This window comes from Oncorhynchus gorbuscha, linkage group LG18 (genome assembly GCF_021184085.1).
Source record: "Oncorhynchus gorbuscha isolate QuinsamMale2020 ecotype Even-year linkage group LG18, OgorEven_v1.0, whole genome shotgun sequence".
NCBI classification, from domain to species: Eukaryota; Metazoa; Chordata; class Actinopteri; order Salmoniformes; family Salmonidae; genus Oncorhynchus; species Oncorhynchus gorbuscha.
Genome location: NC_060190.1, coordinates 14,715,419 through 14,731,659, shown reverse-complemented (window position 1 = coordinate 14,731,659; position 16,241 = coordinate 14,715,419). Strand labels below are relative to the sequence as shown.

The 16,241-nt window shown below is 43.8% G+C and overlaps 1 protein-coding gene across 6 annotated transcripts in view; it reads left to right on the top strand.

The window, feature by feature from the left end:
• LOC124003457 (regulatory-associated protein of mTOR-like) overlaps nt 1-16,241 on the top strand; it is a 254,307-nt gene that overhangs the window by 224,587 nt on the left and 13,479 nt on the right. For 2 of the 6 annotated variants that reach the window (XM_046311732.1, XM_046311730.1), the window contains exons 23-29: nt 4,031-4,134; nt 4,332-4,521; nt 5,037-5,147; nt 7,687-7,792; nt 11,291-11,405; nt 11,841-11,965; nt 13,467-13,568. In XM_046311732.1, coding sequence (XP_046167688.1) covers nt 4,031-4,134; nt 4,332-4,521; nt 5,037-5,147; nt 7,687-7,792; nt 11,291-11,405; nt 11,841-11,965; nt 13,467-13,568 — 853 coding nt within the window. Of the gene's footprint in view, nt 1-4,003; nt 4,135-4,331; nt 4,522-5,036; nt 5,148-7,686; nt 7,793-11,290; nt 11,406-11,840; nt 11,966-13,466; nt 13,593-16,241 lie in introns of all 6 variants that reach the window. The other 4 variants (XM_046311731.1, XM_046311728.1, XM_046311729.1 and 1 more) reach the window with 3 other exon arrangements.

Sequence of the window (16,241 nt, the reverse complement as noted above, 5' to 3'; positions counted from 1 at the left end):
ATTTATCATCTCCGGTGTACTCTTTCTCCTCAACACAATCCACAGTCATGTGCAACTCTTCTCTGAGACAGAGACAGGTGAAGCCCAGGTGGAAATCCCTCAAATCTCTGGATGTGTCCCAAAATGACCCCCGTTTGAAGTAGTGCACGACGTAGGGAATAGGGTGCCATTGGGGATGCAAATCTCTCTGTTTCCTGCTCTTTTGATCCATCTGTAGATGAGCTTGGGCGGAACTATCATCTCTCTATTGCAGTGGTGTTTCATCTCCCAAAGGTTTTCTTTCCTACTGCAAGATGATTTTAGGAGGATTTTCTTTTATCAGCCCCCCACCACCACCACCACCATCGCTCCCTCACAATACATTCTGCCCCAGATTCAAATTGACTGATTTAACCTGTAAATGATTGTTGCCGTAGAGTTGGTTTTCTCTAACATCTTACCTGGTGAAAAGAAAGTTAATGAACAAGCAAATGAGATGGAGACTTAAACGGTGTCTGCGATGTTTAGACACAAACAAATATTGGACAGTAAATTGTGCCTTCCTGTATTGTGCTTACGCAGCACATTCTATTCCACTGAGACGTTGACTTTATGTTCATATTCTTATTGTCATTTTTTCTTATTGTTGCATTGTCGAGACAAAACCTGCAAGTGGGCATTCCATTGGACGCTGTATTACCATGTGTATTCTGTTCATGCGACTAATAAAACGTGAAACCTCAACCCTTACTCCCCTCAACAAGAAAAACCCCACATCTCACACGGATGCCGTGATTATGTACTAGTCACTTACCAAGTCCTCACACTCTTCAGCCTGGCAACACTTCAAAGGAAAGAACAAAGGGTCTACCCACACCTTCACACACACACACACTCTCACTCTTAAAAACAAGTGTCAATCTAGGTATTGTGTCTCGCGCTAAACGCAATCTTGACTGGAGTGTGTAACAGTTTGGTGCAGCCCACGTCTGTTAAAGCACGAGCTCTCGACAGCCTTCCCTTGACAAGCAGAGAAATGCTCTCATTGGTTTAAGTGTCCAACTGAACAAATCCAATTGTTTTAATTAGGATTTTTAGCGCGTAGTTGCCAGGTGCCAAGGAGGATGGAAGTGTGAAACACATGCAGCTTCTTTGTTCTCCAAATTAACATTTTAATGCATTTTTCATGAGGAGAAAGGGGGATACCTAGTCAGTGGTACAACTGAATGACTTCAACTGAAATGTGTCTTCCGCATTTAAACCAACCCCTCGGAATCAGAGAGGTGTGGAGGGCTGCCTTTATCGACATCCACATCTTCGGCTCTCGGGAACAGTGGGTTAACTGCCTTGCTCAGGGGCAGAACGACAGATTTTTACCTTGTCAGCTCTGGGATTTGATCCAGCAACCATTTGGTTACTGGCCCAACACTCTAACCACTAGGCTACCTGCCTTAATAAGAGGTTTAAGCCTAAAGGTTAACTTGTTATATTTTTGTATGTGGTCCATACTTTGTGGTGATAAGATTGTAGGATTTAGGATTTGTAAGCGAGTCTGTGCTATTCTCTCACATTCTAACATCCGTTGTCCCGGGGTGTTGTGGGTGAATGTTATTTTGCAGCAGGGTTTCTTATTGCACAAGTTCAGTAGGTCCCTTCCCGTTTCAGCCCGTTTGCTTCTGTTTGGTTCCTAGTGAATGCCCCTTTTTGGTTTTCTCTTGTGCCAACTTCTACGGACCAACAGTACGAGTTAGAAAGAGAGCACAAACTGATCTGGGACCAGGCTTTGCACATTTGGGGAGACACTGGTAGAAAAAGCTCTAAAACCAACTGTATGAGTTCATGATCACTCTTCTCAAACCACAATCTCTGGGCCTTACTGCCTTATTCAGCAAAAAATCACCGCTCTCACTTCCACAATCCCTCCCCCTCGGTACTGCCTCCATCAATCAGATTGCTTCTTGCATCAGACCACCACCCCTTTCAACCAATCACACCTCACTTTGAGGCTGCTTCATGGGGCTATTATCGTTGATCAGGGAGGTGTTCTGTTCTTGTGTGCGCCCACAGACCATTTAAATCCCCCCTTTGAATAATTCAACACTCACAAGTGTAGAGATACTGGCTGGCTGTGTGTCCCAAATGGTACCCTACACAGTGCACTACTTGTTCACCAGGGCCCAGTAGTTCACCAAATAGGGGATAGGGTGCCATTTGGGACCTAGATGCTGTTAACTTTGTCTGCTGCAGAAGCAGTTGGGTTTCAGATCTCCTGGCCCGCCGGGAAGCCTGTTGTGACAACAGGGTTTATATACGCTTCAGTATCTCTCTTGCTTTGTGTATTTTGTTTGCATGGCTTTAGGAAGTGATGAGTAATTAAGGGAAGTAAGTAAGTAGGGGGGTTGACAGGATGTTACACAGCACCTCGTTGGCGTCTCCGTTAAGAGCACCGGTGACGAAACTGGACGAGTCTGTTCGAGCGAAGAACTCAACAGAATACAATTATGCCACAATATGTCATGTTTTGCATACATTACGTTAGGAGGGGTTGTCTATGGCGAAGATGACTATGTACCCACTAGTGGTGGAACGAGTTGGTTTGAACCAGCCAGGCACTTAATGCCATGCAACAATTGTATTTAATGTTCTGCGTCCATTATGCTGGGAAACGTTGCCTATTGGAGAACAATACGCATGTTGTTTTCCATGCGTCGATGATGACTATGCACCAATGGTGGAACGCGCCGGTTCGAACCAAGCACTTTATACCATTCAATTATGGGACACGATTACTCAACAATTGTATGTGTTGCACTAAGCAGGAAGCTTAGTCTGTGGGGTAATGATAACCTATTGTCTACCATGCAATAATCCTGATGATTGTGTGTTGCATGGGAAATGACATACCGGTTATTTAATTTCTTACTCTGTCAGACTGACTTCACCAGCTCTTACTGATTGTGATAAAATGACAAGTTTCACATCTTCCTCCTTTTGCTATTCTCTCCCCTCTTCTTCCTCTTGCTGTGTTGTTTAATAATGATAGCTTTCCCCCTCTGCAGAGAATCCAGATATCTCCATTGTTCCTTAGTTGATATGAGCGTGTTGATTTAAGTTAGCAAAAACTCCCAGTGTGAGATGAGATCAATTTTACCCTTTGAAGATTTCTGTCTAAGAAGTACTGCTTCTCAGCTCTCTCTCGATGTGATGGTGTCTGTTTATGTGTGTGTTAAGAGATTTTTGCCAAAATGCTTTCTGTGTTTGTGTGGTAATTAGCACTGCGAACATTGCAGTGTATTATTTGTTGTGGTGGTGGTGTGATAATTGCTTGGTCTCTCCCACCTAATTCATCTTTTACTACTGCAGTTTGTGAAGCCTCTCAGATTAGTGGCAGCTCATCCCTAACGACTGTCATTTCTATGCTTCGTTTTAGTGAAGCGTTCGCCTGCAAACACGAGTAATTGATGCTGCCGCAACCCACACACACGTGTTATAGTAGCAAACTCTTAAACACACAGACACACACACACACTACTACTGGCAATTAGCATAGAAATCAAATCAAAAGGCAATTCCAGATGGTAAAATGTGTTTGTTTGCTGGTGTTAACTGGATCTCCTAAAGCCAACCAGGTTTTTCTCTCTGCTCTAGCTTTTGTAAACAACTCAATGTTATTCATCTTGTTTCCTTCATTGAGTTTTACTCTCCTCTGGTGAATAGCTGTTACAGTGTATAGTGCCGTTGATTCTGTTCTTGATGGGTGCGGTACCGGGAGGATTTCAAGGTGTCTGGTTGTTGCTGGTGTTGTTGTATAGATAATTTGTCAAAGGGTAATATGTTGAAATACAGTCCAAGTTCACCCAACAGTTACAGAACACAGTACAGTAAGTTTCCTTACAAAGTATGTTTTAGCCTACTTATGTTTGATATTACATTAGGCTCTAAATGGCTATCATTTCTCACTTTTTGTACTCCTGCTCTCTCTTTTCCCTCCGTCTCTCTTCTCCTCCTGTCGTCGGTCTCTCAGGCCCTGTCTCTGTCTCTGTCTCCCCAGGCCACTATGAACGCTCGGCCCCAGAGGATCCTGGACTCTGGCTCTCTCACCCAGTCGGCCCCTGCCAGCCCCACCAGCAAGGGGGCACACATCCACCAGGCAGGGTGAGGATATACACATACACACACGCTCAACTCATATTACACACAATCTTCATATTCTTAACCCTACCAGGATTATTGGTGTAGCAGACACACAAACACACACACCACTTTACATCCACCATCCTCATTTTCTCACCAATACTTTCCTGCCCCCTACACTAACCTCCCTCTCCCCCCATATCTGCCTCTTCCCCCAGTGGTTCTCCCCCCATGCCCAGTGCCAGCAGCTCCAGTCTGACTAACGAGGTGCCCAAACCCCCGACACGCGGAGGTGAACAGCCCCCACGCGACCCCCTACACCCCCACGCTGGGCGGACAGGCCCCCACTCCCACCAGTTCCCCCGCACGCGCAAGATGTTCGACAAGGGGCCCTCCGGCTCTGAACAGGTAGCCTGACATCTTTATTTTCTAGAATCTCATTTCTGGTTGACTTGTTTCTTAAGGAGAAAAATAAGAAATAACCTAAGAACATTTAGAGTGATAGCAACTTTCCTTAACTGACTTCTGAAGTCTATAGTAAAGGAAGACGTGGTAGTTGAGAAGAAATCTCATTTAAACAATACGTTTATGCTAATTATCTCTATTGCTCAATTAAGGCTTCTGGAGAAATGTTTTTATCCAACTTGATTAAGATGCTTCATTTTAGTCAATTTAGTCTGTTTGATTCATTATGAAAGAACTCCCAGACATGTATTTTTGGATCATCTTTCATAATGAATTCTGAGAGTGTGGTGGTGTGTATTAGTGTTACTGTGTTAAAATGTGAATATTTTGTGTGTGTGTGTGTGTGTGTGTGTGTGTGTGTGTGTGTGTGTGTGTGTGTGTGTGTGTGTGTGTGTGTGTGTGTGTGTGTGTGTGTGTGTGTGTGTGTGTGTGTGTGTGTGTGTGTGTGTGTGTGTCAGGCCGGGGATGATGCAGATGACCCAGGAGGTCACAAGGCCTACATGAATGCCAACCTGTCTACAGGGCTGTGTGACTGGAGCGCCAAGTACTTTGCTCAGCCTGTTATGAAGGTACTGTACTACACTTCTCTCCCCTATTTTCATCCGTCTTTCTCTGTCACACACTCTCTCTCGCCGCCTCTCTTAAACACACACACACACAATACTGTAGTGTGTCTCAGTACCTGTTCAAGGAAGCTGTTTAAGCTGTTACAGCACCTGACCTTCCTTTGATGGTCAGAGGAAGCAGCTGAGTCATGTGTATGGCTGTCTCCACACACTCACTCACTCACTCCGACACACAAACGTCCTCACACACACACACACTCCCATTCTCACACACACGCACCTTGGCAATGCCGTTAGGGGAACCACAAACTCCCTCCAACACTTTCTACAACCTGCCTTTCATCTCTCCATCCTCTGAAATAAAAAAATAACGTTGTCAGCTCGTCTTGACTTTGCCAAACTGCTGCTGGTCTGGAGGTGAGAGAGAGAAAAGGATTGAGAGAGACACTAGGTGGATAAGAGAGAAGCAGAGAAGTGGCTTGAGAAACAGGAGAGCGAGAGAGAGGGAGGAACAAAGTGGGGACATGGTATAGAAGGAAAGAAAAACAAGGGGTGATGGGGTGAGATGAGACTGATGAGAGCGAGAGGAAAACGAGAGCGGGAAGAGAGAGGGAGAGGTATGCACTTTGCAGAAGTAGAAATGAGAAAGCTGCGTTTGCAATTTCTGGAACGCTCCCATAAAGAGCCTTTGTGTCTGAAAGTCTGTACACAGGTTATCATATCAATGTGTCAGCAGTACGAGGTGTGTGTGTGTGTGTGTATATATAACCATTAGCAGACCTTTGGTGTGTGTGTGTTTCTGTCCTTTGTCAGCCAGGTTCATTGTACAGTCAGTGTGTAATGTCCCACATTAGTGGCTGAGATATCCATATCGCAAGAGGCTGCATTTTAAAAAAAAATGTTTTTACCATGAATGTAACATTCATATGTGATAAGGGTCCCCTGGGAAACTGACCAACACTTTGGTTCCTACTCTGTCACAACAACTTCTACTCTAACCTGCTTTTTTCATTCATTGTCATGCCAATTAAATTATTTGCCCATATCCTGCAGCCCAAGCTGAGACCCAGCATCATGACAGCCTCTCACCTTGACACACACACACACACACACACACACACACACACACACACACACACACACACACACACACACACACACACACACACACACACACACACACACACACACACACACACACACACACTCATCAGCGCTGACTGAGGCAGGCCTTAATGTCTTAGCGCTGTAGAGATGTACAAGCAAACAGTAACTTGCACACACTGTTTCCTTGAGTCCTTTACTTACTCGCTCTCTCCACCCTTCTACTCGCTCTCTCCACCCTTCTACTCGCTCTCTCCACCCTTCTACTCGCTCTCTCCACCCTTCTACTCGCTCTCTCCACCCTTCTACTCGCTCTCTCCACCCTTCTACTCGCTCTCTCCACTCTCCCTTCCCCCCTTCCATTCCTTTTTCTCCCTGTCTCGCTCCACCCCCTCCATCTGTCCCTCCCTCCACCTCTATGTTTTGTCACTGAGAGCTAGGTGGTTATTACCACAGCGTATGAATCTACATGCGGTAGCAGTCAATGGCTCCCTATTCCATATAAAACGCACTATGGGCCCTGCTCAAAAGTAGGGCACTGCGTAGGGTATAGGGTGCCGTTTGGGATCCAGTCAGTGTGTGGCTGCTCTGTTAGTGTTAAGTATTCGGAGGGCAGAGCAGGGAGCCTGGTGGGGCATGTACTTAATAAGCAGCAACACTCTGGCCTCACAACACTCCACCATTACACTCCATTACAGTCTTTCTCTGTACATTACCAGCCCTGTCCATAATGCTAATGGTTACAGCTATACACACAGGGACACGCGCACACACACACACACATTTACATAGAAATGTCTGTGCGCAAATCAGACGCACAGAAACACACATCTACACAGAAATACACGCATGCACAGACACACACCAAAACACTCAAACTCAATCCCTTCATTGCCCTCTGCAGTTACACCCGAGGACCGCCATTGACGCTCACTAATGATTCTCTCCCTGTCAGGGACTGATGGATGGAGAAAACCATCAAAACAGCCTGAGAGGCAGCCCTCAGAGGGGCGATGGATGGAGAGGGAGAAGGAGGGATAATGGATGGATGGAGAGAGGGGGAGGAGAGATGAGAGGACAAGCAAGGAAAGAGCTTTTAACAGTTGGAGCCTAAGAGGGGATCCTCTTCATTTAGCTCATTAACCCATCATTCCAAAGAATGGGATGACAGAAGGAGAGGAGAGGGTGAGATAAGAGTGTTAGATGGGCATGAAGAGGATGAGGAAGTGTTGAAACGTGGGAGGGAACACTTAGCAGCCTGAGAAGCAACCCTCTTTGTTTAGCCCAGTAGCACAAAGCTCTTGTCTTTATAACATGAAGGAGTATGACTGGAGGAGAGAGAGGGGAAGGGAAGCAAGTGTCTTATTCTCTTAGCTCTGTAATCACTTCCAGTTTAGACATTCAATCTAATAGAGATAAAACATGTCTCTCTCTCTAGATTCCAGAAGAGCATGATGTGGAGAGCCAGGTGAGGAAAGAGAGGGAGTGGAGGTTCCTGAGGAATGCCCGCGTTCGAAAACAGAGCCAACGTATCACGCAGAGAGGTGACGCACACAAACACCATGTATAGCTACACATAAATACACACAAACACTATGTATAGCTACACATAAATACACACAAACACTATGTATAGCTACTCATAAATACACACAAACACCATGTATAGCTACACATAAATACACACAAACAATATGTATAGCTACACATAAATACACACAAACACTATGTATAGCTACACATAAATACACACAAACAATATGTATAGCTACACATAAATACACACAAACACCATGTATAGCTACACATAAATACACACAAACACCATGTATAGCTACACATAAATACACACAAACACTATGTATAGCTACACATAAATACTACATAAATACAAAACACTATGTATAGCTACTCATAAATACACACAAACACTATGTATAGCTACTCATAAATACACACAAACACTATGTATAGCTACACATAAATACACACAAACACTATGTATAGCTACACATAAATACACACAAACACTATGTATAGCTACTCATAAATACACACAAACACTATGTATAGCTACTCATAAATACACACAAACACTATGTATAGCTACTAAATACAAACACTAAATACACATAAATACACAAACACTATGTATAGCTACTCATAAATACACACAAACACTATGTATAGCTACACATAAATACACACAAACACTATGTATAGCTACACATAAATACACACAAACACTATGTATAGCTACTCATAAATACACACAAACACCATGTATAGCTACACATAAATACACACAAACTCTATGTATAGCTACACATAAATACACACAAACACTATGTATAGCTACACATAAATACACACAAATACTATGTATAGCTACACATAAATACACACAAATACTATGTATAGCTACACATAAATACACACACATACTATGTATAGCTACACATAAATACACGCCAACACTATGTATAGCTACACATAAATACACGCCAACACTATGTATAGCTACACATAAATACACGCCAACACTATGTATAGCTACACATAAATACACGCCAACACTATGTATAGCTACACATAAATACACACACACTATGTATAGCTACACATAAATACACGCAACACTATGTATAGCTACACATAAATACACATAAATAGCTACACATAAATACACACACACTATGTATAGCTACACATAAATACACACACACTATGTATAGCTACACATAAATACACACACACTATGTATAGCTACACATAAATACACACACACTATGTATAGCTACACATAAATACACACAAACACCATGTATAGCTACACATAAATACACACAAACACCATGTATAGCTACACATAAATACACACACACTATGTATAGCTACACATAAATACACACTAACACTATGTATAGCTACACAGAAATACACACAAACACTATGTATAGCTACTCATAAATACACAAACACTATGTATAGCTACTCATAAATACACACAAACACTATGTATAGGTTCACATAAATACACACACACTCTATGTATAGCTACACATAAATACACACAAACACTATGTATAGCTACACATAAATACACACAAACACTATGTATAGCTACACATAAATACACACAAACACTATGTATAGCTACACATAAATACACACAAACACTATGTATAGCTACTCATAAATACACACAAACACCATGTATAGCTACACATAAATACACACAAACTCCATGTATAGCTACACATAAATACACACAAACTCCATGTATAGCTACACATAAATACACACAAACACTATGTATAGCTACACATAAATACACACAAACACTATATATAGCTACTCATAAATACACACAAACACTATGTATAGCTACTCATAAATACACACAAACACTATGTATAGCTACTCATAAATACACACAGACACTATGTATAGCTACTCATAAATACACGCAAATACTATGTATAGCTACTCATAAATACACGCAAATACTATGTATAGCTACACATAAATACACACACACTATGTAGATTTGCTCACTGTTGTATAGACACTTACTCACAGTATAGAAGAAAAACAAATGTGCTCTTGCACTCGGTCACACATACCGTGGCATACCGTGGCATACCGTGGCATACTGTGGCATACCGTGGCATACTGTGGCATACTGTGGCAGGGGGATATTTGAAGAGTGAAACACACACCAGTGAGGGGAATGTGAGTATGCATATGAGGCGAGAGGGGGAGCGAGGATCTATTGGAAACACCCCTCATTCCAAAATCTCTGCCAGACGGGTCTCTGACCCAAACACACATATTATATACACATTATACACATGATACACACACACTACACACACATTAAAGACCCCAGGCTTCAGCGCAGCTCCCCCTGTGAAGTCAAGAGCCCGCTCAAACAGAATGGCTAACACTCCCACGTCACTGCAGCTCCTACAACACACACACACGCGCACGCTTACGAGTCCATTGGCGTCAGAGCTGAGGCTCACATACGCATGCAACGCTCTCTCCCCTTTTACACATCCCATTCTGCCATCCTCTTAAGTTGAGAGACTAAAAGATCAGGGCTGCCCTCATTCATTCTCCTGCCTCTGGGGAGATGGACAGACTGAGAAAAGAGAAGGGGAGGGGGTACGTTAGAGTGCGAGAGAGACCGGTAGGTTAGAGCGGGAGGAGTAGGAGGGTGGAGAGTGAGACTGAGGGAGTGAGAAAGGAGAGTAAAGAAACAGAGGAGTAAAAATGATAGAGGGTTGAGAGTGGTGGAGAGAAGAGAGGGAGGACAACAAAGCCGGGGAAGAAGAGAGCCGGGGAAGAAGAGAGCCGGGGAAGAAGAGAGCCGGGGAAGAAGAGAGCCGGGGAAGAAGAGAGCCGGGGAACACTGATTGAAGTCTGTTTTTTTCTGTTTTATTTGTGATGAAATACGTGATGAGTTTGCTGAAAGCAACAATACAAGGTTTCCCACTCGTGGTATTGAAAACGACACAGACAAGACTAGCTTTTAATGAACCCCTTTTCAGCTTTTGATCCAGTCCAGAGGCGAAGGTCTTGCCAAGGTCTCGCTAGGCTAGATTAAAAACATTTTCTTCCAGTATTTCTTTTGTTACAACTTTATGACATTTTTTCAATTAGCATTTCTTCTCTGAAATTCCTGACGGTCCACTTAGAGACATTCCAGATAGCCGAAGGACACCTTGACGACACAAGTGATGGTTGTCATGGCTACGTAGCGAGAGCTAGACCTTTAGACAAGGATTGTAATGTGACTAGGACTATTGAATAGGGCTCTCACTATCAAATGTTCCAGTCTTTATGGGAGTTACATGAGTGTTTTCATCCAAACGTATCTTTACTATCGTGATACCACAGTCACACACCCATGTAAATATAGACCTTTAGACTTATTTTCATTAATTGATGAAGCCAAACAATATATATGGATTGTGTGGTGTTTGATTCTTGTTTGGTGACTGGTGTCAGGTGACCGGTGTCTTCTCCCCCTCTAGGCGTGACACGTCTGGACGACCAGATCTTCATCAACCGTAACCCTGGCGTTCCCTCCGTGGTCAAGTTCCACCCCTTCAACCCCTGCATCGCCGTGGCAGACAAAGACAGCATCTGGTGAGAGACCTATGCGCAACGCCTCAGCTATATTTGAAACACATTATTGACTTTCTCATATGATTCTGTCCCTGTAAATAATGCTCTACTTTGGCCAGAGACAAACAGTGCCTTCAGAAACTATTCACACAAGGTGCACGCACCACAGTATATGAGAAATGGGAAGCCATTTTGAGATGTGGTAATTGACTGTGTTTGTTTGCTGATCTGAGAGGACTGAATATGTGGAAACAAGCCATATGGTGTGGGTTATTTATGTTCATCTCTGTGAAAAGAGTTGAAAGTCATCAGAACCAGGTCATTCAGACACATGCTGTAGTGGCAGCCAGGGCCATGACAGTCCAGTGACACACCGAGACATAGCTGGCAGTGCTACAGACACTTGGTTTGATGTATAGTGGCTGGAAGTGACTGAAGTGTAAGTGTGTTCTGTAGTTTCTGGGACTGGGAGAAGGCAGAGAGGTTGGACTATTTCTACAACGGGAACCCTCGCTACACCCGCATCACAGCTATGGAGTACCTCAACGGACATGACTACTCCCTGCTGCTCACTGCTACAGGTCAGACACACACCTATACACTGTACACACAGGCAGGTAGCCTAGCGGTTAAAGAGTGTTGGGCCAGTAACCAAAGAGTCACCGGTTTGAATCACCGAGCCGGAAATCTGCCGCCGTTTATTATATTGAGTATAATATAAACACACACACATGCGATCATCTCAAAAATTTGCACATACAGCCAGACTCAATTATCCTGCACAAACATATGCAAGCACACACACGTTAAAAAATAAATAAATAGAACCAACTCCCAAGCAGTCAATCACTTCAGCATCACCCAATCGAACTAAATGCAGAAACTAAATAGACCCCAGTTGCCTCAATTCAAGGACACCATTTTGCAGTAAATAAATGTGCATGTTTTCTCTCTCCTGGACCTTGAAGTCTTAATAAGCAAGCCTCAAAAGCCTGACTCACATCCTCAGACAGGAACACACACGCACACATTGTTCCCTGGGTGAAAAATGCCGTCTTAAATAATTATAAAAGGAATTAAGTCGGCAGAATTATGTTGAATTGCTGGAGAGCGCCATTTTGTTCACTTTATTTCTCATGTGAAACCAATTATCGCAGGGCTGTGTTAAAATACTTTGCGGCTCCAAAGTCATATACAGTCATGTGGTTTTGTCTGTAATTTTAAACATGGTCATTCATTCACCCTGGTTTACAGCCCTGTCTGAATACTATCAAAATGCATCTGTATTTGAAGTTCTTCCCTACCTTGACATGGATTGAGCACAAATCCGTCATTACTTCTAGGAAGAGAAGAGTGTACATAAGTGGTTCAATACTGAACGTTCTGGGATTCTTTGGCAATCTGTTCAGGAGGACTAGAGAAACAAGACCCTGATAACATCACCTTGAACTTAGTTTCAGTTTAGTTTGCGGTGCCTTTGTACAATGAGTGGCAGGGAGCATGGTATTATATTTGTGTGTGTGTAGGCTTGAAAGCAGTGGGAAGGTACCAGGCAAGAAGGAGAGGCGCATTGTATTGTACATATGAGTTTGTAAAGCCTGAGGCTGTAGAGACGAGGTCAAATTGCATGACAGTTGCTTTGTGTCGACCCGACGTAAGAACTTGTCCGTTATCTCTTTTGGTCAGGGATGCATGTTAAGGGATAGGATGCCTCCCAAATAGCACCCTATTCCCTGTATAGTGCGCCCATAGGGCTCTGGTCAAAAGTAGTGCACTATGTGGTGAATAGGGTGCCGTTTGGGATACAGCCATAGACTGTGCTCCTGTTGTGTTCTTTCAGCACTCTTAGGTCACGTACGCGCTCGAGGCCATAGCAGTTAATGTAAATCCATGTGCACGCGCTTCGTCTCTCATGGGCACAGAGGGGGGACGTGTTTCTGCAAGTGTAAATATGGAAGTTGTTTGCAACCTCTAACCTCGTATGATATCTGGGTTTTTTTTCTCTTTACTTTTCCTTCCTTCTTTGTCACCCCCCTTCCTTCCTTTCTCCAAACATCCTCTCCCCTCCCTCCCTCCCTCTAGATGATGGGGCGTTGCGTATCTGGAAGAACTTTGCAGACCAGCGGAACCCCGAGATGGTGACGGCGTGGCAGGGCCTGTCCGACATGCTCCCCACCACCCGAGGTCAGCCCTCCTCCAGCGCCCACAGTAAAGACCATGCTATTTACCCCCCCCCCCCCCCCCCCTAGACCCCCTCCGTTTATCAGCCTAGACCCTCAGTGTACCTCCCCGTCGGCTTCAGTTTTATCCCCCCGTCCCACCACCACACAATACAACCTTTACCGCATTCCCATCCACCACTCTATCCCAAACCCTCAATCCACCTAGTTCTAGTGTCCACAATCATTCAAGTCTCCCCTCCTCCCCACCCGCTCAGAATTCAGACCCCCATCTCCCCACGTCCCCTTTCCACCAACTCTCCAACCCCCACATATTTTCCACTCTACATCTGCCATTTGCTTGTCTATGTTTTTCTCCTGTACTTCTCTGACGTGTGACGGTTCAGAGGCTTATGGATGGCAGGTGCAGGAAATTGGCTACTGAATTCATTCATTCATTTGAGATTGTATCAAATCAACGCTTATTGGTCGTATACACAGTTTAGCAGATGTTATGGGGCAGCAGGGTAGCCTAGTGGTTAGAGTGCTGGACTAGTAAACGAAAGGTTGCAAGTTCAAATCCCCGAGCTGACAAGGTACAAATCTGTCATTCTGCCCCTGAACAAGCTAGTTAACCCACTGTTCCTAGGCCGTCATTGAAAATAAGAATTTGTTCTTAACAGACTTGCCTAGTTAAATAAAGGTAAATTTAAAAAAAATAGCGGGTGCTGTGAAAGGCTTATGGTTACTAGCTCCTAACAATGCAGTAAAATCTAAAGAACGAAATGAAGACACGTCGGGATGAATCTAATTAACAACCCACAAAGCACTGTAACAGTAATCCAAATGCAATCTATACGTTTGTACACCAGATGAATTTACACCAGATATATGAAGAAGGCTATGTACAGCACTAGATATATGAAGAAGGCTATGTACAGCACTAGATATATGAAGAAGGCTATGTACAGCACTAGATATATGAAGAAGGCTATGTACAGCACTAGATATATGAAGAAGGCTATGTACAGCACTAGATATATGAAGAAGGCTATGTACAGCACTAGATATATGAAGAAGGCTATGTACAGCACTAGATATATGAAGAAGGCTATGTACAGCACTAGATATATGAAGAAGGCTATGTACAGCACTAGATATATGAAGAGTGTGCTATGCCAGGTATCCAGTATATAAATAAATATGTGCTGAGTATAAACAGTGTAACTGAAATGTACGGTAGAAGAAAAGTGCGTGACTATATACAGGTCAAGGATGAGCTGTTGTCTGACATTCAATACATAGCTGAATCACATTCCATTATTATCTGTGCTGGGTGTGAAGGAGGACAGGCAAGGGAGCGAGCTAGCAGGACGTTAGCTCTGACAGCTGTGTCGAATCATGGAATGAGACACACTCATTCTATTCTAATGAGTGCATGTGAGCTCTGACAGTACAGCGGACCACCAGCTGTGTGTGTCCCACCTTAACAGAGATGAGCAGCGTCCCTGCTCAGGGTGCCTGCTGAGAGGTGACACACTTAACTAGCGTCACAGGGAGAGCTGTCATACACACACACACACATCCCTGAAGATTTCAGAGTAGGGCAGATATCACAGTCAACAACAAGGTATTCAACAATCAGGATTTCGCAGGGTAACTAACCTCCACTTCACCTCGGAGGTAGAGAGGGGTAGAGATGGTCTGCACAGCTCAAGCTTACGTTGATACAGCTGGCACACTTGCAATGAACAGATGCCATCGTGAGATCATCGTTGGCACCGATTGTAACTGCTTCAGAAGCACGCACACAAACACATTCCAAATCTCCCCCATCTCCATAACACGCGCTCTCCCCTCCATCCAGTAACGACTTGTCGGGCGCTATTCCTCCTCATTTTGTCTCATTTCATTGAGATCTTCTAACTCTGTCTTGCTACTTTGCTGCTACGTTGACTTTGGTTGGTTTTATGTTCATCTTCCTCTAGCAGAACAAGGCTGCCAGCTCCTCTACACTGTAATAGTTGGTGTTAATTGTATCACTATGCTATATGCAGTTAGTCCTGTTGTATTGCAGAACACACACATTCACACTTATAAACTGTGTTCAAAACATGCTCTTTCCACGACATAGACTGACCAGGTGAGTCCAGGTGAAGACTATAATCCCTTATTGATGTCACTTGTTAAATCCACTTCAATCAGTGTAGATGAAGGGGAGGAGGCAGGTTAAAGAAGGATTTTCAAACCTTGAGAGAATTGAGACATGGATTGTGTGTCAATCGGAGGGTGAATGGGCAAAACAAAAGATATAAGTGCCTTTGAACAGGGTATGGTTGTAGGTGCCAAGCGCACTGGTTTGAGTGTGTCAATAACTGCAATGCTGCTGGGTTTTTCACATAAGTTTCCAGTGTGTATCAAGAATGGTCCACCACCCAAAGGACATCCAGCCAACTTGACACAACTGTGGGAAGCATTAGAGTCAACATGGGCAACCATCCCTGTTGAACGCTTCCAACACCTTGTAGAGTCCATGCCCCGACGAATTTAGGCTGTTCTGAGGGTGAAAGGGAGTGAAACTCAATATTTGGAAGGTGTTCCTAATGTTTTGTACACTCGGTTTACACACATGCGTACGTACACACACATGCATTCAACGAGGTGTGCACAAACACTCGTCTTCCCTGTGGTACAGGGG